Raw genomic sequence first — 20528 nt, forward strand, 5'->3', positions numbered from 1 at the left:
TAAATGATGGGAGTTTGTTGAATAGCTGGGTATTTCCCAAATAAAGTAAGATACTGAGACATCAGTTACTAAACAGAGAAACTAAATGTATTTAGGACTATTAATGAATATGTTTGGTGCAACCCTGAGATGTTCTCTATAAGAAAGCAAATGTTTTGAGAAATTATCACTGGTCAGCAATGAAGACCCAACACAGCCAAAAAAAAAAAAAAAAAGAAATTATCACTGGTATTTATGTTCACCAATCTACAGAATGCTAATGTAAAAGACAGTTCATAATTGCTTGCTTCTTAGTTTTCACAAGAAATTAAGGTTTTAAGAGCAGAGGATTCTAATTTAAACATGTAATTAAAGATAACAGAAATAGCCCTCCCCGGCGCTGCCAGCCCCGCGCCTGTCCCCAGCCCGCGGCTCGGGACCCTTTGCCTGTGTCCATCACTCCGTGCGGAACCGCCACCGGCATGTCGGACAAGCTGCCTTACAAAGTCGCTGACATCAGCCTGGCCGCCTGGGGACACAAGGCCCTGGACCTCGCAGAGAATGAGATGCCGGGCCTGATGCGCATGAGGGAGATGTACTCGGCCTCCAAACCACCGAAGGGTGCCCGCATTGCCGGCTGCCTGCACATGACCGTGGAGACAGCTGTCCTCACTGAGACCCTCGCTGCCCTGGGCGCTGAGGTGCAGTGGTCCAGCTGCAATATCTTCTCCACCCAGGACCATGCAGCAGCTGCCATTGTCAAGGCTGGCATTCCAGTGTACGCCTGGAAGGGCGAAACGGACGAGGAATATCTGTGGTGCATTGAGCAGACGCTGTACTTCAAGGACGGGCCCCTCAACATGATTCTGGACGATGGTGGTGACCTCACCAACCTCATCCACACCAAGTACCCACAGCTCCTGTCAGGCATCCGAGGCATCTCTGAAGAGACCACAACGGGGGTCCACAACCTGTACAAGATGATGGCCAACGGGATCCTGAAGGTGCCTGCCATCAACGTCAATGACTCGTCACCAAGAGCAAGTTTGACAACCTCTATGGCTGACGGGAGTCCCTCATAGATGGCATCCAGCGGGCCACAGACATGATGATTGCGGGCAAGGTGGCGGTGGTAGTGGGCTACGGCGACGTGGGCAAGGGCTGTGCCCAGGCCCTGAGGGGCTTCGGGGCCTGCGTCATCATCACGGAGATCGACCCCATCAACGCGCTTCAGGCTGCCATGGAGGGCTATGAGGTGACCATCATGGATGAGGCCTGTCAGGAGGGCAACATCTTTGTCACCACCACGGGCTGTATTGACATCATCCTCAGCCGGCACTTTGAACAGATGAAAGATGACGCCATTGTGTGTAACATCGGACACTTTGACATGGAGATTGATGTCAAGTGGCTGAACGAGAACACTGTGGAGGTGAACATCAAGCCCCAGGTGGACCGCTACTTGTTGAAGAATGGGTGCCGCACCATCATTCTGGCTGAGGGCCGGGTGGTCAACCTGGGCTGCGCCATGGGCCACCCCAGCTTCGTGATGAGCAACTCTTTCACCAACCAGGTGCTGGCGCAGATTGAGCTGTGGACCCACCCAGACAAGTATCCCATTGGGGTCCACTTCCTGCCCAAGAAGCTGGATGAAGCAGTGGCTGAAGCCCACCTGGGAAAGCTGAATGTGAAGCTGACCAAGCTGACTGAGAAGCAGGCCCAGTACTTGGGCATGTCCTGCAATGGCCCCTTCAAACCTGATCACTACCGCTATTGAGAACCAGGCCCGCCCTTTGCCTTCCAGCTGCTGTCCTTGCCTGGGTCCCACCTCTCCTCCCCAAGAGCAAATGGCACCACCTTTGAGACTGGTTTGATAATGTTCCCCGTCAACTCCCTGGGGCTAGTCAGTCTTTGGCCTCTGCTGCATCCCTCATACTGTTCCAAGTGTGGCAGGGGGAATTGAGAAGTCCCTCCTCAAGCCCTGGTCATGATAGAGATACATGGGAGTTACCCACAGGGAACCATGAGCTCAGGGGTTTTGGAACTGCTCACTCAGTCAGTCCTTCCTTAGGCTGGAAGTTGGTAGTGATGTTCACAAAGCCCATGCACTTTACCATCCAGGCCCTCACTTGGCCTATGGACTTTATACCCATGTTCTTGGTTTACAGGTTCATTGGTTCCTCAGCCCATGAAAGATGAGAAGGAGCTATGTCAAAGGGTGTGGAGGAACTGTTGGAGTTTAAATGCTCCTGAGAGCCCGGCTTAGTGCTTGACATTCTCTTAAACCTCAGAACAATGAGGTTGGTACTTTTAGTCCTTATTTTACAGGGGTTGGAATATATTGTCAAGGGATAGCCAAGAAAGGACGAGAGAAGTGACAGCCAGAGGTTGAGAGGGGCCAGAGAAACATAAAAGTGCATTGTAACTTGATGTTCCCATCACAACTCTGGGTCAAAAAGAGATTAATTTGGTTTATAATGTTAAAAGAGAGCAAGAAGGTGGGTTAATAAAAATTTTGGTGCCTAAAAAAAAAAGATAATAGAAATAATGACAACATTTCAGTATACAATAGGAAAGTAGGATGTATGTTTTCAGTAAAGAAGGTATGAGGAATGGAGTTGCATTTTATTAAGGGAAAAGGAAGTAGGTTTGACTTAGGGCTGGCTGTTTCTGAATGGAAAAATAAAGTGATGGATACAGAAAGTGATGAAAAGGTTTGTGGAAAGTGGATCCTGAGAAGAGCTTTGTGCATGGTCAGGACTGACTGAGTTTAAAATAAATTTGATTGAGTAAATGAACTGTTTTTCTTTTTTGGCTGCGTTGGGTCTTCGTTGCTGCACGTGCGCTTTCTCTAGTTGCGGTGAGCGGGGGCTACTCTTTGTTGCAGTGCACAGGCTTCTCAGTGCGGTGGCTTCTCTTGTTGAGGAGCACAGGCCCTAGGACACATAGGCTTCAGTAGTTGTGCCACGTGGGCTCAGTAGTTGTGACTCGCAGACCCTAAAGCACAGGCTTAGTAGCTGTGGTGCACGGGCTTAGTTGCTGTGCAGCATGTGGGATCTTCCCAGACCAGGGCTCAAACCTGTGTCCTCTGCATTGGCAGGCAGATTCTTAACCACTGTGCCACCAGGGAAGTCCCAAGTAAGTGAATTTTAAAGGTAAGCTGGTACAAAACTTGAATTTGGCTTTTCTCTCTGTTAAGAGGACAAGTTTTCTTAAGATGTTGAACTGCCTTTGAAAACAGATTTTGAGTTTCTTTACCTTTTAAGTGATCTGTTCTATATTTGCCTTTGAAGTCTTTTATTGTTACTTTGGCTAAGTGAATAACTGTTGTTTCACAGTGACCTATGATCCTATCTGATTGAGTGTTCTAAACTCTTTTGATATTTTTTGACAAAACTTCCTAAATCAAATTCTAATGAAGTTCTTTTGACCTCTAGCTAACTTTGGGATGCTTCAGAGGGCCCCTGAAACATCCTAATGAGAGATATTAAACTAATTAGGTTCATTTGGTAGGTTAAGTTACATGGGAAGTATTATCAAATAAGTAATAAACCTTAGGTTATATTGTATGGTAAATGTTACTAATATAGATATTCTAGAGGTTATATGGAGTTCCTAAAAATCTGATATGTCCTGGTAAAATGTTATCAGTCATAACTCTAGTTATTATCTGAAAGTGGTGTATGTCACAGCAGTAACCAAGTTACTTTGTCAATTGCATTGTAATCAGATTTAAACGTGCCTTCTTAAGTCTTTTGTCATTATAGACAGTTATGATTTCACTCTGATGCCTTTGCAAAAATGCTTCCTCTTCAAGAAGATTTATAGAAAGGACTTTTGGATAAATACAAGTTTTTGACTTTCAGACCATAATGCTGAACTGGGTAAGAAATTGAAGAATTCTAATGGGAAACCTGATGGCTTCATAAAGCTGTCAACAAAAAGGATTAGTTACATAGGACTGAGTGAACTGGTGAATATGGTTATAATTTTTATGGTTTCTATCTGAAAAATTACTGGTTTAAATCTGTGTTTTCCAGGTATAAAGAAAACCTTCCCCTTAAACTAATTATGACTTACAATAATTTGGTAAATTATACCTTTGTAAGCAGAATTGAAACATTTATATTGTCTCTCTATCTGCTTCCTCCAGAGATTGAAAACTCTTAGGTTCCCAGCAGCTTTATCAGATAAATTAGGAAGGCTACCTCACTAACAGGTACAGAAAGCTCAAGGTATTTTGAGAACCTTGAAAAGGGAGGAATTCACCTAGATCTATTAGGCAAAATCTGTGATAAGCTCTTGGTGGGAATTTCCTAGCCCTGAGAGGTCTTTTAAAAATCCAGTCTGAGACTCCTTATAAAAGTTTCAGGGCTTCCCTGGTGGCGCAGTGGTTGAGAGTCCGCCTGCCGATGCAGGGGACACGGGTTCGTGCCCCGGTCCGGGAAGATCCCACATGCCGCGGAACGGCTAGGCCCGTGAGCCATGGCTGCTGAGCCTGCGCGTCCAGAGCCTGTGCTCCGCAACGGGAGAGGCCACAAGAGTGAGAGGCCCACGTACTGCAAAAAAAAAAAAAAAAAAGTTTCAGCAAGCAAAATGCCTATATGATCAGTTATAGTTATATAAGTCATCAGGCCAAGTTGATTAAGACCAGAGTTATTTTGCAAACTAACTAGTCTTAATTTGGCTATATTTTGTAAAAACGAGGGTAATTTTAGAGAGAAAAATTACATTTCAGTGAATATTAAATTCCAGTTTTGTTTATGGAGGTCTGTATTTACTAAGACTCACCTCCCAGATAGTTCCTTGCTGTTACGTTATATTAAGGTAAAGTTTAATTGAAGGACACGCTAAGTTTGTTTCTGAAGCTTATCTCAATAATCTATCTTTGGATGAAGATCAGATGCCCCACGACCTGCAACTAGGGGATTATGCATGCTGGAAAAGACATAATTTAAAGGACTTTCTCTACCCTGGGCAGAAGGACCCTTATCAGGTGCTCTTTAACTAGCTCAAGCACAGTGAAACTGAAGGGAATTGACTCTTGGATTAATTTCCACTCACAAAGGGCCCCCCCGCACTGGACTGGCCTGTAGAGAGGACGGTTTATCTCAAAATAACCTTGAAACAGTGCTCAAACAGAGAAGAAACTACACTCATGATAGGGTGAGAAGAAGACCACATCAGAAGTAGACAGCTTGCTCAAGATCCTCAACCTGACTTGTACGATCATTTATAATGTTTTCTTGACTTCTTGGACCCTTGCATATGAATCAAATGTTTTCCTATCATGAGCACGATCCTATGCTAGTTTTAAAAATCAATCCAATTGTTGGGTTTGTGGCCAATTACATGTATCTAGTACTTCTGGGTTACCTTGGTGAATTTCTCCACTTCAAGGCTCTAACTGGTTGGCTCTGAGGAAGTTTACTTTAAAAGCAAAATTATAGTCATGTTCAGGTCACTACTGATATTACTAGATGGAATCCCCTCACCTGGCCAATTAACAATGCCTGCTCTGACCCTGGCTATAAATATGAGTTTTCATCTATTACTCAGGCTCAATCAGAGCAACATGCAAAATTTCAGCCAAGGAATAAGACCTCCCACAATTATGGGATGGATTTATGTAATTATGTAACACCAGACTATGGTAATTAAGGCTCCTATGTGTTGGGAACAATTAAATCATACTAAGGATAATCAGTCTAGTAACACTAGGAAACTGGGCTGGGTGACTTATGGACAATGCCAATATATAACTTCCCTTAAAGATAAGCATTGGTACAGAACAGACTAAGTCAGATGACCTAGGATATACTGGGCTGCACCTAATGGAAGTTCTTGACTTATGTTCTTGCTTATGACCTTACTAATCTGCTAGCTATATTGTTTTTTTATACTGCCTGTTTTACAAAATTGTTGTTTCTTGCATTACCAAATGTGTGACTGAGCCTCTGATAAAATGATGATATATAGTTCCATATAAGATCAATGATTTAATGGTGTAATTCTAGATATGGGAAAACAAGAGGGAATATTTTCCTGGACCATAAGAGACTAGTGAGATGGGTGGTCTGGAGACTAGTGGCACTGTTAATGAAGCCTAGTCCAATAATAGCAGGACACTGAGTGGCCTATAAGTGAAATCTTTGCCAGACCTGGGAATAGGTATTCCTAGCACCGTGGGACGAAATGGTCATGAAATGCCCCCCAAACCATGGTCAAATTTATGACCCTGAAGGGGCTCTGCCAACTGAAAATTGCCATCTGCCTCTGCAAGGGTTAAATCAATGGCCACTGCAGCCACTGACCTTCAACATCCCCTGAAAGGAATTCAGGATGTAGATCAGGATGAGGCACTCTGTGCTCTGAGAAAACCTGGCAGAACAGGCCTTTAGCTAGTTAGATGTTTTCAGGAGAAGATCTTATGAGCCCAAATTCTTTTATCTTCTCATACCTAGAGAAACACTAACATCATTAACGATGACATCTGCTTTGAATATTAAGGGGAATATTACAATTAAAAGTCAAAATGGAGTAGCTATGGTTTAGACACCCAATGAAATAACTAGGTAACATTATGGGTGTGCTTTCAGACAAGTCCTTGTATTGCTAAGAACTTGAGTTTTCTGAGCTGTGTCAGAATTTGATGCCACCAGCCATTCTCAAAACAATGTCAGCTGGCAGCTGGTAACTGCAACCTTACTTTTTAAAGGTCTCATCTTGTAACTATTACATTTTTAGACAATGAAATTGCTTTAGATCATACATTAACAAACAGAAGAGACATGTATGATGACCAATAGCACCTGTTATCTATGTGTTAATACCACATTAAAAGTTAAAACCTGCTTAGATAAAATTAGACAACTGGCTACCTGGCTACAAGTCTCCCCAAAGTGCTGGTCCAGATTGGATTTCAGGCTTATTTTCCTGAAATGAAATGAGATTTATTTTTCCTATTAAAATTCCAGTTGTCTGGGCTTCCCTGGTGGCGCAGTGGTTGAGAGTCCGCCTGCCGATGCAGGGGACGCAGGTTTGTGCTCCCGGTCCGGAAGATCCCACATGCCGCGGAGTGACTGGGCCCGTGAGCCATGGCTGCTGAGCCTGCGCGTCCAGAGCCTGTGCTCCACAACGGGAGAGGCCACAACAGTGAGAGGCCCGCGTAAAGCAAAAAAAAAAAAAAAAAAAAAAAAATTCCAGTTGTCACTCCTCCAACTACTTCTAATTGGGTCTGTTACACTAAAATGGCAGACCAAGGGAGTGAGATTTTAATCATACAAGACTCAGATCCAGAACTCGGAACTCAGAAATATTTCTGATTCAGTGTCTATTTTCCAAATTGAGGTAGGACTATGCCCCATTTTAGCAGGAAGTGGCCAGAGCCATCATCATCCAGTTCCCTGAATTGAAACTGAGCAGTACTCTGTGGGGCTCTGGAGTACAAATCCTTTCTGTGTCTCCTGTTTCTTGTTTGTAGGATTTAGACTTCATTCAGCCTCCTTGACCATCCCTGAATTCCAAAGGGCAGATTCAAACAGTTGCTAAACAGAGAAGGGAGGGGATACAGAAACAGGGGAGTCAAGTGTTGGTACAGCCTTGGGGTAGGCTTCTGGCTCCTCCTAAGGAGTATGCATAGCAATACTGTTGAGTTCTTCTGCAGGAACTAAGGCCCCCACCCAGGTGGAGGATGGTAACTTCAAGCTGAGTGCAAGATTCCTGGAGCAATGTCCTGTTACTTTGCCACCAACCAATCAGAAGAAAGTCACACATCCTGCAGATTTTGCCTTCCTTTTCTGGGTCCAGTGATGACCATCCAGTTAGACCTCCTGTTTGGCCCCTGTCTGTTTCATCTCCGACAGGGTTCAACAGTTTCAGGCTAAATTGTTGTTACCATGAGGGTGAATACTGGTTTTGGGCACAGAATACCTCGATTTAGATCAGGTAAAGAGAGACTTCTACTCTACTAGGCAGGACTATGGCCACTCTCAGCAGGAAATAGTTACAGAAGAAAGAGACCTCTGCCCCAATTCCCAAGAAGTATCTTGAGTATGAAAGTCTCTCAGGGGGGAGTTGTTAGGGGAACCACTGACTGAAACTGCCTGCTCTGGCCAGGCCCAATAATAACCACTTGCATGAGTTATCTTAAACAGGAGGTCCTGGTAAGGAGCACGGAATTAACAAGGCACCACCAACTGGAAGAATTCGGGAAAGGTCAAAAGGAGACAGGAGACGCCAGTCCATATGTTCTCCCGGAATCGTTCGCCCTGGGGTCCATCTTGGCTGAGCGATGCAAACGCCACCAGGAAGGACCCTGAGTCAGAATGATTGGCCAGAGACAACCGGGAAACTAATCTCATCACCATAAAACCCAAGACTGCGAGCCATGTGGCAGAGAAGTCCTCCTGGGTTCCCTTACCCTCCTGTTCTCCACCCAGGCGCCCCTTCCCAATAAAAGTCTCTTGCTTTGTCAGCACGTGTGTCTCCTAGGACAATTCTTTTCCGAGTGTTAGATAAGAGCCCACTCTTGGGCCCTGGAAGGCATCCCCCTTCCTGCAACAGTGAGATGGAGGTGGGCATGTCTGGGATCAAGCTAAGGGGAAGCTGACTTGGAATTACATTTAGTTTGGGTTTAATTGGATAATTTGTTCATGTGTTTCTTAGTCACTTCCATGTATGATTAAGTAGTTACTAGTAAGATTTCACAGTGTAGTGAGTAGAAACTCTAGGATTCAAACTAGGGTTGTCTGATTCTAATGCTAATGAACTAATGCTACACTCTATTGCCTTTCATATGTTTAGGGAACCATGAACAAATTTTACAGCTCAAATTAATACCATGGTGGTTTAACACCAGCTACTTGCCAGCATTTGATGCTATTTCCCACTTTATTACCTGATTCCAAGATACTTCTTTTAGTCTTGGCTCCCATTGCTGCCCTATAAGTACATACGATATGATTTATCAAAAATGCACTCCTGGACTTTTGCTACACCGACCACATGTATGGTTTTGACCAATCACATCCACACAGGTTCATATTAATTTCTTGGTGATGTGGCATGAAATACTGACATTGACTAAGATACCTTAAAACTCAAAATCAGTACTACAATGAGGACTGTGGGGGATGACAAATAATTTTCCTTCTACCCTTCTAGGTTCTTGGCTGAGACCCTCCTGTAATAAAGAACAGATTAATAAGAGAAAAACAAACATATTTAATAACACATATAGGGACTTCCCTTGTGGTGCAGTGGTTAAGACTCTGCACTCCCAATGCAAGGGGCCTGGGTTTGATCCCCGGTCAGGGATCTAGATCCCGCGTGCTGTAACTAAAAGCCCGCGTGCCACAAGTAAAGATCCCGCATGCTGCAACGAAGATCTTGCACACGGCAATGAAGATCCTGCGTGCTGCAACTAAGACTGGGTGCAGCCAAATAAATAAATACATATATTTTTTAAAAATAACATGTATACAGAGGAGAGACCCAGCAAAACTGAGTAACTCCCCAAAATAGCCCAAGACACCACTTTAAATATCATCTTCTTCTAAAGACAAAGGATGTTGCTGGGGGGTGGGTGGGTGGCCAGTTATGGGAGGTGACCAGGAAAAGCACAGTAAACAAGAGTAAGGTTGTTATGCAAATTTGAGTCGTTGCCTTCTCCATTGATAAGAGTTTCTAGAGATTCAGTCATCCTTCTCTTCCAGGCACTGAGAGGGAGACACCCCTACAAATGGAGATTTCCCTTATAAATGTAAATCTCTCTTACAAAAGCGTAATTTACCGGTTTTCTGAGTTTCTGCTAGTGAAACCGTGCATCTCAGATTGGGACTTGATCCCCCTGCTGGGACTTGAACCCAGCTAAACCCCAGATTGGGACTTGAACCCAGCCAAAACCCAGATTGGAACTTGAACCCATGGTCTTTTAACTGAGATCACACACCTGGTCTCAGGACTTAATGAAGCTCAGGTTCTTGATGTCTCATCGCAGAAAGAATTCAGTGAGAGACAAAGTGATAAGTAAGAAATGGATTTATTTAGAGAGAAACACACTCCACAGACAGTGTGGGCCATCTCAGAGGCAAAAACGGCCCCAGAGTATGGGGTTGTTGGTTTTTATAGGGGTTGGTAATTTCATAGACTAATGAGTGGGAGGAGTACTCCGGGTATTTTGGGGAAGAGGTAGGGATTTCCAGGAGTTGGGCCACTGCCCACTTTTTAACATTTATGGTTGGCCTTGGAATTGTCATGGCGCCTGTGGGTGTGTCATTTAGCATGCTGATGTGCTACAATAAGCGTATACTGAGGCTCAATGTCTAGTGGAAATCTCGTCTGCCATCTTGGACCTAGCTGGTTCTAACCATTTATGTCGTGTCTATGTCATTCTTTTAAAGGTTGTGCCCTGCCCCCTTCCCTCCTGTTTCACTAGGTCTGGGTTTCTTAAAAATAATCAGCCTAAAATAATCTTTATGCCCAGGAGGCATATTTTGGGGTGGCAAATTCTGCTCCTCTTCAGAACACTGACATCAAACTGGTTTGTAAGTGTCATTATTAAGACTATTTAAGATAAGAATCTGCACAAGAAAACTTAAATCATAAGCCCATATAAGAAAGAAACTTGACAGAGTTAGACAGCAGTTTACTCAAATTTGATAATACTAAAAATTCACCCATCACTGATAATGAGTTGTAAAGCTGAAACTTTTATCAACAACAATAATAAAAATAATAAATTGATTAACCATGCAAAGGAAAGATTGAATTATCTTTACATTTTCTCTAGGAAAAATATTACACAGACATATGAAGAGAGGATCAAAGAGTTTATAATAAAAAAAATTGTAGGGAAAATATCATAGAGGTGTGCCAGGCAGTAATTAATAAAAATATTGTTTGTATGGAAATTGGGATGTTTTGTATATGCCAGCTGTTCAAATTTCATAATTTCTTGTAATTTCTCAATATAAATAAATATTAACTTTGGCACCTAATTGCCTGCATTGCCCATAAATTTTTAATGTCCTTTTACTTAAAGAGGGTCCCCTGAATCTTAAGTTTCAGGCCTCACAACCTAGATCTGTCCCTGAGATGGTAAGAAGTAGTATGAAATTTTGGTTGCAATTGGAAAGGGTTAATAGGGATGTGGATGTGGTAGAGAACTAGGAAACAGAGCAATTGTGGAGGTTAAATTAATAATAATCTTGAAGACCAGGACATGTGACCAGCTTTTAAAATCTGAAATTCCAAGTTGGTATTATGAAATTATGTGACCTCAGAGGCTGACTTCATGGACCAGCCCCCCAAACACACACACAGGGGCCCCTTCCAAGAGGAGCCTCCAGCTGCTCTGTACATTTCAAACTTCCAAAAACATAGCTGCCTAAAGGATCTATATTTGTATTAACACTGAGCAGGGAAAACAGGTGGCTGGGTTGTTTGCTTATTCCCCCACACACTTGAATCTACCTCTTGCTTCCCAAATGACAATAGATAGCTCTTTTCTATTTTCTAATGGTAAACAGGACATAGGCTGATAGTAATAACGGTAATGATAATAATAACTACAAGGCACAGAACTGACAAATGTTAAAAAGAACTAGTAAAAATCTCTCTCTCCCATCCTTATTTCCTGAACCCCATTTCACTGCCTGGACAGGACTGCAAGGGAAATGGTAGACCTTCGGGTCTTGGGGGAGGGGAGGTGGAGAATCTAGAGAGCAGCGGGGGCGGAGGAAGGAGACACAGATCGACTAACCGCCAGAGGCTGATCCTCTCTGATAATCTGAGAAAGGCGCATAGAAATTCCAAGGAGATGATACACTTTTCCAGTTTCTGGCCAAGGCTGAAAAGATTGTCAAGTGGGGCGGGGAGGAACAACCCGGCTCCTGCTGCAGTGCTGTTGGGAGAGTTAATTGGGGACCTGAACTCACTGTTAACATGGGCCTCGCTGGACAAAGGGCTGACGTGAACTTCAGTCACTGTATAGTCTGAGTCCTCTTTCCCCCGCCTGAGCACCATCTCCCTCTTACCTTGGAGGCAGGCGGGCGCTCTTCTGGACACTAGACCAGAGGAAGTGACTACCACCTGCCGGGGATCTGAGCAGGTTTGAAAGAGCAGAGGCTATCCGAAGGCGAGAGCGAACACCATTGCGAGTCCAGGACTGCATTGCCTATGCTCCTTTCCTGCCCCTGCTCCGGTCCATTTTGGGGCAAAAAAAATGGTGGGCTTGGGGGAGGGATCTGGGAAGGGGGCGGCGGTCATGTTTGAGTACCAGCTCCCTATTGCATTGAAAGCAGGCTGGGCTCTGGCCCAGAAAAAGAGGAGGAGGAGGAAAACACCAGGGTTCCCTGGAAGTGGAAGTGCAGGTGGGAGCCACCTGCAAACCACTGGAAAGGAAAGGGGTGTGGGGGTTGGGGTGGGAAGCGGACCCCGTATTGCAGTTTTCACCCCACATCCACGCCTTCTATCCATTTTGATTCAGTAAATGGTGGGCAATGGGAATGCTGGGGAGGTGGGCGGGAACCCTGCGTGGGTGCAAGCATCCTATTGCGGAGGATGTGGGCGGGTCGAGGGAAAGATGGAGAGAGGTAAGCACCCCGGATCCCTGCAGATGGGTGTGAGAGTGGCTGGTGCCTGTAGCCCTCAGGGGCCGGGGCGGGCAGACATGGAAGCGAATCCTTTTCGGGACTGCATTCTCCATACTTTTGCCCTGCCGCGCGCGCGCGCGCGCGCGCTCACGTGTGTGTGCGTGTGCGTGTGCGTGTGCGTGTGCGTGTGCGTGTGTGTGTGTGATTAGGGGAGTTGACGGAGCTCTCGAAAGGAGTGCTGTGCATTCTTTTTTCCATTCCTCTCTTGTAGGGAAAACATGGACTTTTTTCAAAAGAAAATTCCTAACATGCCACACTTGTGTGGAGTTCTGGATTTTTAATTTTTCCTTTTTGTTTGCGTCTTCTGTTTTTCCAAGCACCTGGGTAACAAATACTATTATAAGGTTAAAAAAATTAAAAAGTATAAAATTCAAAAGGATTTGTCAAATCAGCTGATAATTGAGTAGTTCTCTCCTATCATCACTAATCCATGTCTGTCCCCCAATATATTTTTGTCACAAAATATGTATTTTAACGTTTCACAGGTGATTCTATTGCATCCTAAACTTTGAGAGCCATCACTGTTTGTCAGGTTAGGCTAAGCTTATGCTGGGGTAACAACCCTCAAAGTTCAGCGGCTTAACATAGTAAAGGTTTAGTTTTAGCACGCAATAAGTGCCCAACAAGTGTTGGTGAAGGTCAGGGGTGAGGGGGCTCTGCTTCCTATCTGTCAGGGACCCCAGCTGACAGAGGCTCCACAGCCTGGAACATCGCTGGTCACCGTGGCAAAGGGAGAGTGTCATAGAAATCGCTTATTCTTCTAAAGTCACTGTAGTCTAGAAGTAACATAAGTCACTGCTCTACACAGCTGACTGGCCAAAACTAGTAACGTAGCCTCACCTAATGGCAAGGGGCTGAGGGTGCTATGGGACTAGGAAGCATAGTTTTTTTGTGTGTGCAGAGGCAGTATATACTATAAAGTGAGAAAAATAAACTAAAAGAAAATATTCATAGAAATTCCAGGGGGAGTGCCTTTTTAAAGCACTAAAACAAAAAATTGAAAATTGTAAAGAAAAAGTGACAAGTATAATTAAGTTTCTATGGAGCAAAGTAAGAATGAATGTACCCTTGGCTTTTTGTTTTCTCAGTGGTGTTATTTTGGGGGAATCTTCAGACCATTCTTTAAGGTTATGGTAGCCTAATGGATGCTGATTGGGCTGGATTCTGGCTGGAGTGATGAGGGTTCCAGCAACTCACTTGCCAGTTCTATAGGACAGGATGAATCTAGCCCGCTGGGTGCTCTGAGGCATGACACTGGGGCAGGATGTGGAAAGGCTCCCCCAAGGCACACTCTCCAGGGTGGTCTGACTTTGGTTTCTCTGCACCAGCTTGCAGCAGGCACCAGACTCTTCTAGGCTAAAGGCCAGGCTGTCCTGGACATACACACCAGGAGGACAACGACTGTCCCATTGCAAGTCAGAGCACTTTGCCTCTCTTTTCTTTTCCCTGTCTCTTTTGGGGAACCTTTTATAGGGGAGGAGATAAAGCCCAAGGATTCCCAAGTGGAAACATTGGTCTGAACAGTCTTTGAGCAAACAGATGTCTGACCTGGCTGGGCCTGACCAGGTAACTTGAGGCTGAAGCAGAAGGGGCTGGCCCTTCTGTCAGAGTCCAGTGAAGTAGCCCCCCTGAAATGGGGTTAGACCTCAGACACGACCTCACCCATCCCTCTCCCACTCACATTGCTCAGATTCCCAGAAGGGCCTCAGATGTGCCCTGGCCTGTTTGGGTGGTTCTGTGGTGACTTTAGGTCTGTGTGTGCCTGGTGCGGCGCTTCTGATGTCTGCGTCAGCCCAGGCTCAGAGGCACGGGGACCCCCAGGTAAAGGGAGCTTCAAAGGCATGTGGTCTCACAGCTCAGGAGAAACGGGGTGGCACCTCCTGTGTGAAAACCCCTATGCACTGCAGGCCTAGCCCATGACTTGGAGGTCAGGGTAGTCAGACTGTGGATTGGTGTGAAGATGTTTTGGAGGCGTTGATGTTGGAGGGTCAGCAACATCCAGAGCCTGGTTCTCTGGCCCCCTCACCACTTCCCTGCCCGCACAGAAGGCTGATATCCCCATCACGTGTCCAAGAAGCTACTTGCCTGGCCAACTCCAGAGCAGAAAGCGTTGAGGGTCCAGGACCCTGGAGAGAGCTGTCTGCTAAGCAGGATGCCCAAGCCCTTGGGAGACAGTGCCTGGGAGTGGGAGCCCCTCTGGTGAGGCAGGGTAGAGGGATCAAGTTCAGGGTTCTTGCAAAACACTCAGGTGCCAGAAGGTATGTGGACGACTGCCAGGAAAAGGTCACCGGGTCTGTGGTGGCCATGGAGTCACATAGCTCAGATATTTCCTCAAAAGAACCTTTGGATCTCCCCTGACATTCACGCTAAGGCCACATTTTACCCAGATTGCTCCCATAGCCTAACTGAGCACAGTTGGGCAGCCAGAGCCAGGCCGTTTCTGCTCTTTGGATTCCCTTAATCTTTGCCTGTCCTCCCCACTGGCCTGGTACAGACATTCTTTTTTAAAAAATAAATTTAAGGGCTTCCCTGGTGGCGCAGTGGTTGAGAGTCCGCCTGCTGATGCCGGGGACATGGGTTCGTGCCCTGGTCCAGGAAGATCCCACATGCCACAGAGCGGCTGGGCCCGTGAGCCATGGCCGCTGAGCCTGCGCGTCCGGACTCTGCTCCGCAACGGGAGAGGCCACAACAGTGAGAGGCCCATGTACAGTAAAAAATAAATTTATTTATTTATGGTTGCGTTGGGTCTTCCTTGCTGTGCACGGGCTTTCTCTAGTTGCAGCAAATGGGGCCTATTTGTTGTGGCATGTGGGCTTCTCATTGTGGTAGCTTCTCTTGTTGTGGTGGCTTCTCTTGTTGTAGAGCACAGGCTCTAGGCTCATGGGCTTCAGTAGTTGTGGCATGTGGGCTCAGTAGTTGTGGCTCATGGGCTCTAGAGCACAGGCTCAGTAGTTGTGGCACATGGGCTTAGTTGCTCTGCGGCATGTGGGATCTTCTTGGATCAGGGCTCGAACCCGTGTCCCCTGCATTGGTGGGCAGATTCTTAACCACTTTGCCACCAGAGAAGTCCCCAGACTTTCTTATTGCACCACAGTCTGAGGCTCTTCCTGCCTAGTCTGCCTTCCTTCCCTCTCTTCTTTCACAGGTGTGAGATGTGCATCACAGTCTGAAGGCTTTCCCCATGTCTTCCAGGTCCTTCCTCTTTTATTTTTCATAAGTGCTCCCCCAATAAATCTCTAATGTTGCCTAATCTTGTCTTGGCATTTGCTTCTAGGAAGGCCTGAACTGGTACATAGGCTCAGGGTACTTTCACAGATGAGAGCTCACGTTTCACATTTCTCAATAGCTGTACTGTTTTTCAGAGAGGCAGGGTAGTATAGTAGTTAAGAGCCTGACTAACTGGGTTCAAGTCCCAGGTCTATTACTTTTAGCTGTGTGTCCTTGGCCTCTGTGCCCCTTTTCTAAAACTGAGATAATCACATTACTTCCTGTTAGGATTGTTGTGAGGTTTATATGAATGATTTTTATACAGACCACTTAGGATCTCACACATATTAAATAATATCAGCTATTTTACCATCTTTGGTAGATGAAGGCAGAAGAGGGGAAGGATCTTACCAGGTCCTGTAGCTATTGATGAGCTTGGGTCTGGAACTCTCAGTCTTAAGGTTCTACAGCTCTAAGTACATATGCTTTATTGATTTTTAACCTAGAAGCTAAAATTAAGGTTTAGGAAAACACATGAACCAGTTAAATGGCATGATGATTGTGACTCCTACCTTCAACTCCATTGGGTGAGTAACTCCCAAAGTGAGAATGGTATGATAATATTGTCCCTTTGCCTGTATTGTATCCATCAGACAACTTATTCTGGAATACAGAAATGGCACTGAAGACCATAACTGTGATCCCTCTTCTTGTTGTTACATTTACCAAATACTCTTTATGGTAGAGTGTGTCACAGGCATATTTTTCAAGGAAGGGAAGAGGCAGAGTGGGAAGGGAACTAACATTTTCATGAGTGCTCACTAAGGGCCAGATGCAGTGTTTGGTGTTTTGGGTTGATTCTCTCTTTAATCCCCATAACAGTCCTGTGAGGTAGGTAGCAGTATTTCCCTTACATGAAGAAGAAACAACTCCGAGAGGTTAGGTGTATTTTCCAAGGCCCTTAATCTAGTAAATTATAGAGTTTATATTCTAACCTAGGTTTTGTTATACTGCAAAGCCCATACCCTACCTTTTAAAAATTTTTAAACGTTAGATGGTGACCTTCCAGGACTGGGGGATTTATTGGTTTAAATTTGCATGACAGCATGTTAAATTTGAGTTTTCTCATAAGCAACCAAGATATAATAGATATGAAGTTCTAAAACCAGGTTTTCAAAGGAAATAACCAAGCAGCTCTAAAAAGGATTAAAAGGTTTAAGAGAGAGGAGATATGGAGAAAGAATTTTTTTGAGGATTTCTTTGGAGTGGGCTTCCAAGGGGGAAGAGTTCCGGTGCTTTGCCCTTCACCCCAAGGCTTTAACTGGACCCCTTGAAGCTTGATATGTAGCTCCTGGAGTTTGGAGGCACAGTGAAATGGGATCTGACTCCAGCATAAGAAATCTGATGGGCTAGAGAATGGGGAGGATAGGGAAAGAGAAGAAACCCAGCACATCCCTTCCCCACAAAGTGGGAGCCCCACCAGAAGTTGGTGCTAGCTAAGGGAGGAGAGATTTAACTCTGAATCGAGTTCAAAGGCTCCTTTATTATTTGGGACTAGGGGTTCTAATCACTGAAATGAGGCTCAAGTTGTGATTTAAAGTGACTGTAGAGCTCTTTGGAGTGAGCTACAAAGCCATGGGGCCTGGGAAAAACTTTTGCTACACTAGCTTTCGTTGACTAGTATTTGCCTGGTATATATTTTTCCATCTTTTTATTTTGAATTTTTCTGGATAATTTTAAGAGTATCTCTGAGAAAAAGCATGGAACTGGATTCTGTGCCTGGAAAATAAATCCAATCTGAGGTTTTATTCCTGTTGAGTTTAATCCGTGTATCTTTATTTTGATTATTGGCATACTGTAGCTACACTTATTTCTACATTCCTACTTTGTGTTTTCTGTTTATAATGTTTGTTCTTTTTTGTTTGTTTGTTTTTGTTTTGCAGTACGCAGGCCTCTCTCACTGTTGTGGCCTCTCCCGTTGCGGAGCACAGGCTCCAGACGCGCAGGCTCAGCGGCCATGGCTCACGGGCCCAGCTGCTCCGTGGCATGTGGGATCTTCCCGGACCGGGGCACGAACCCGTGTGCCCTGCATCAGCAGGCGGACTCTCAACCACTGCACCACCAGGGAAGCCCTATAATGTTTGTTCTTTGCATCCTTCCCCTCCTCTCCTTTCTTGCCTTCTGCTGGACCAATGGAGTTTTCTTTGGAATTTTGGTATTTACACATTCTGTTTTTTTTAATTAATTTATTTTTGGCTGCGTTGGGTCTTTGTCACTGCGCGTGGGCTTTCTCTAGCTGCAGCGAGCTGGGGCTACTCTTCCTTGCGGTGCGTGAGCTTCTCATTGTGGTGGCTTCTGTTGCAGAGCACGGGCTCTAGGTGCACAGGCTTCAGTAGTTGTGGCTCATGGGCTCTAGAGCGCAGGCTCAATAGTTGTGGCACATGGGCTTAGTTGCTCCGCGGCATGTGGGATCTTCCCCGGACCAGGGCTCGAACCTGTGTCCCCTACACTGGCAGGCAGATTCTTAACCACTGCATCACCAGGGAAGCCCCTCCATTTTTAATCTTTTAGTGCTTGTCCTAAGATTTTTCTAAATTGATTATCTTTTTAAATTTTTATTTATTTATTTTGGCTGTGCTGCGCGACTTGCAGGATCTTTTTTCCCCGACCAGGGATGGAACCCAGGCCCTTGGCAGCGAAAGTGCAGAGTCCCAACTACTGGACTGCCAGGGAATTCTAACTTTATATTTTTAAACAATCTAAACTGTCTCCAACTTCTATGCTCCTCCTTATTTAGACTTCTACATTTTAAAAGGTCTTTCAAAATATATATATACAGCTTCTGATAACTGGCATTTCTATAAGCAAGCAAACTGTTAACCATTATTATTATTATAGTTCACAGTTCATGATGTATTTTAAAATATATTATCTCCTTTGATTCTAGTAAAAGCTCAGCTATATGTTACTTCATAATGAATTAGGAAGAAAAAGAAAGAAGAGGAAACACCTGAAGAGAAAAGAGCTCTTCATTTTTTTTTTTTTTGCGGCACGCGGGCCTCTCACTGTTGTGGCCTCTCCCCGTTGCGAGACACAGTGGCCATGGCTCACAGGCCCAGCCGCTCCGCGGCATGTGGGATTTTCCTGGACCGGGGCATGAACCCGTGTCCCCTACATCAGCAGGCGGACTCTCAACCACTGCGCCACCAGGGAAGCCCTAACAGCTCTTCAATTCTTAATGGTATCTTTAAAAACCCTTAAGTCTGGGGAGCTCAGGTTGAGAACCACGGATCTTAGAAATATATTATTCACCCTTTTCTTTTGGGAAGTGAAAGAGGAGAGAGAATTATCATTTTTGAAAGTTTATTCTGTACCACAAAATTTTCTTAGGCAAGATAAGGCTTATATTTAATGGCTACCTTCTTTACTTTCTAGGTGTTTTATGGGTGTCATGAGAGTTATTTCACAACCTGCTTCTGTTGTTAAATCTACATACATCCTCCTGAATGGAAAATGACTTATTTTTCTTGTTAATGATATTGCTGAAAATAATAAATAACAATTATAACAGCATTTATTATGGAACCACCATGTTAGCTAGGTGCTGAATCTGATGCGGTAAATATATTCTCAAAACCACCCTTCAGTTTCAGAAGGGAAGTCTTTAGTCATTTAGATGGCTAGATGAAACTACATCACCTGTGTAGTTTAAGAATAGAGAAACTTGCTAAATCAACAGAGATTTGGGTAATAATTTGGATATACTTATTATAATTGCCTTCTTTTTTTTAATCAGTAGGATAGCCTGGTTTAGGTCCTAATATAGCACTTTAGGCCTCTCCTGAATATTCCTAAGGTGTTGCTTTAAAAAAATGACACAAGAAGAAATCAGCTAAAATAAAAAGAAACTACCTACGAACCTAACTGGAAAATACTGAATTATTAGTCATTGAGATATTAACTTGTGTATTGTGTTCTTATGTTTTTTCTCTCCTCCCATTTTCCGCAGAGATCCATGAGAGGGAGGTTTATAGCAGAGCTGGAGGTGAAAGCTGCTTGAAGCCAGTGCCTTTTATATTTTGAAAAGGACTATATGCCTTGACAAAATCAAGCATGGTTTCCCTAGATGGGAATGGAGGGCATTTGAAGGCAGCAAGAGAAAAGAGGTCAGGGTTTATGGGTCCTTCCAGTAGCAGAGACATGTTTTTCCATATTAGGCCCCAAGGAAGACTCTGTGGTGGGCTCAGAGAAGCTGGGCACCTAGTCTTACTAAAGATCCCCCTACCCAGAGGGTTGACGGAAGCAGCAGGGACAAGGGATCTGAAGATACCAGGCCAATTCAGTAAAGGAGCACCTCATTCCTAACCAGTGTGGACAGACATCTGATGTCAGTGGGAACCTCTTCAGGCTTTGATGCGACCATAAAATGTTTGTATAAGTAATAAAGATGGGGGATCCTCAATAATAACTGAAGTGGCTATCCCACCAACATGCTACGGTTGGATCTCAGGGTCATATTTATGTTCATTTAGAGGCAATGTGATTTTTAGAAATGTGATGTTTTAAAATGTGATATTTCTAACATGTTCAAGCATGTGAGCTAACATCCATTTGTTTACTAGGCCTCCAGTTCAATGGATAAATGGCCTTGTTAAGAATCCCGCTAGTTGGCCAAGGCCCTAGGTC

General features: G+C 44.6%; 1 protein-coding gene across 1 annotated transcript; it reads left to right on the forward strand.

Annotated features, from left to right (window-relative positions):
• Positions 1-461: 461 nt before the first annotated feature.
• LOC307180320 (adenosylhomocysteinase-like) lies at positions 462-1831 on the forward strand (the record flags this gene model as incomplete). Its single annotated transcript, XM_079910508.1, is given in 3 exon segments — positions 462-1005; positions 1008-1042; positions 1046-1831. Coding segments are annotated over 3 exon segments (1290 nt in total). The 3' UTR covers positions 1757-1831.
• Between the last annotated feature and the right edge of the window lie 18697 nt (positions 1832-20528).

Source organism: Stenella coeruleoalba (assembly GCF_951394435.1).
Source record: "Stenella coeruleoalba genome assembly, chromosome: X".
NCBI lineage: Eukaryota > Metazoa > Chordata > Mammalia > Artiodactyla > Delphinidae > Stenella > Stenella coeruleoalba.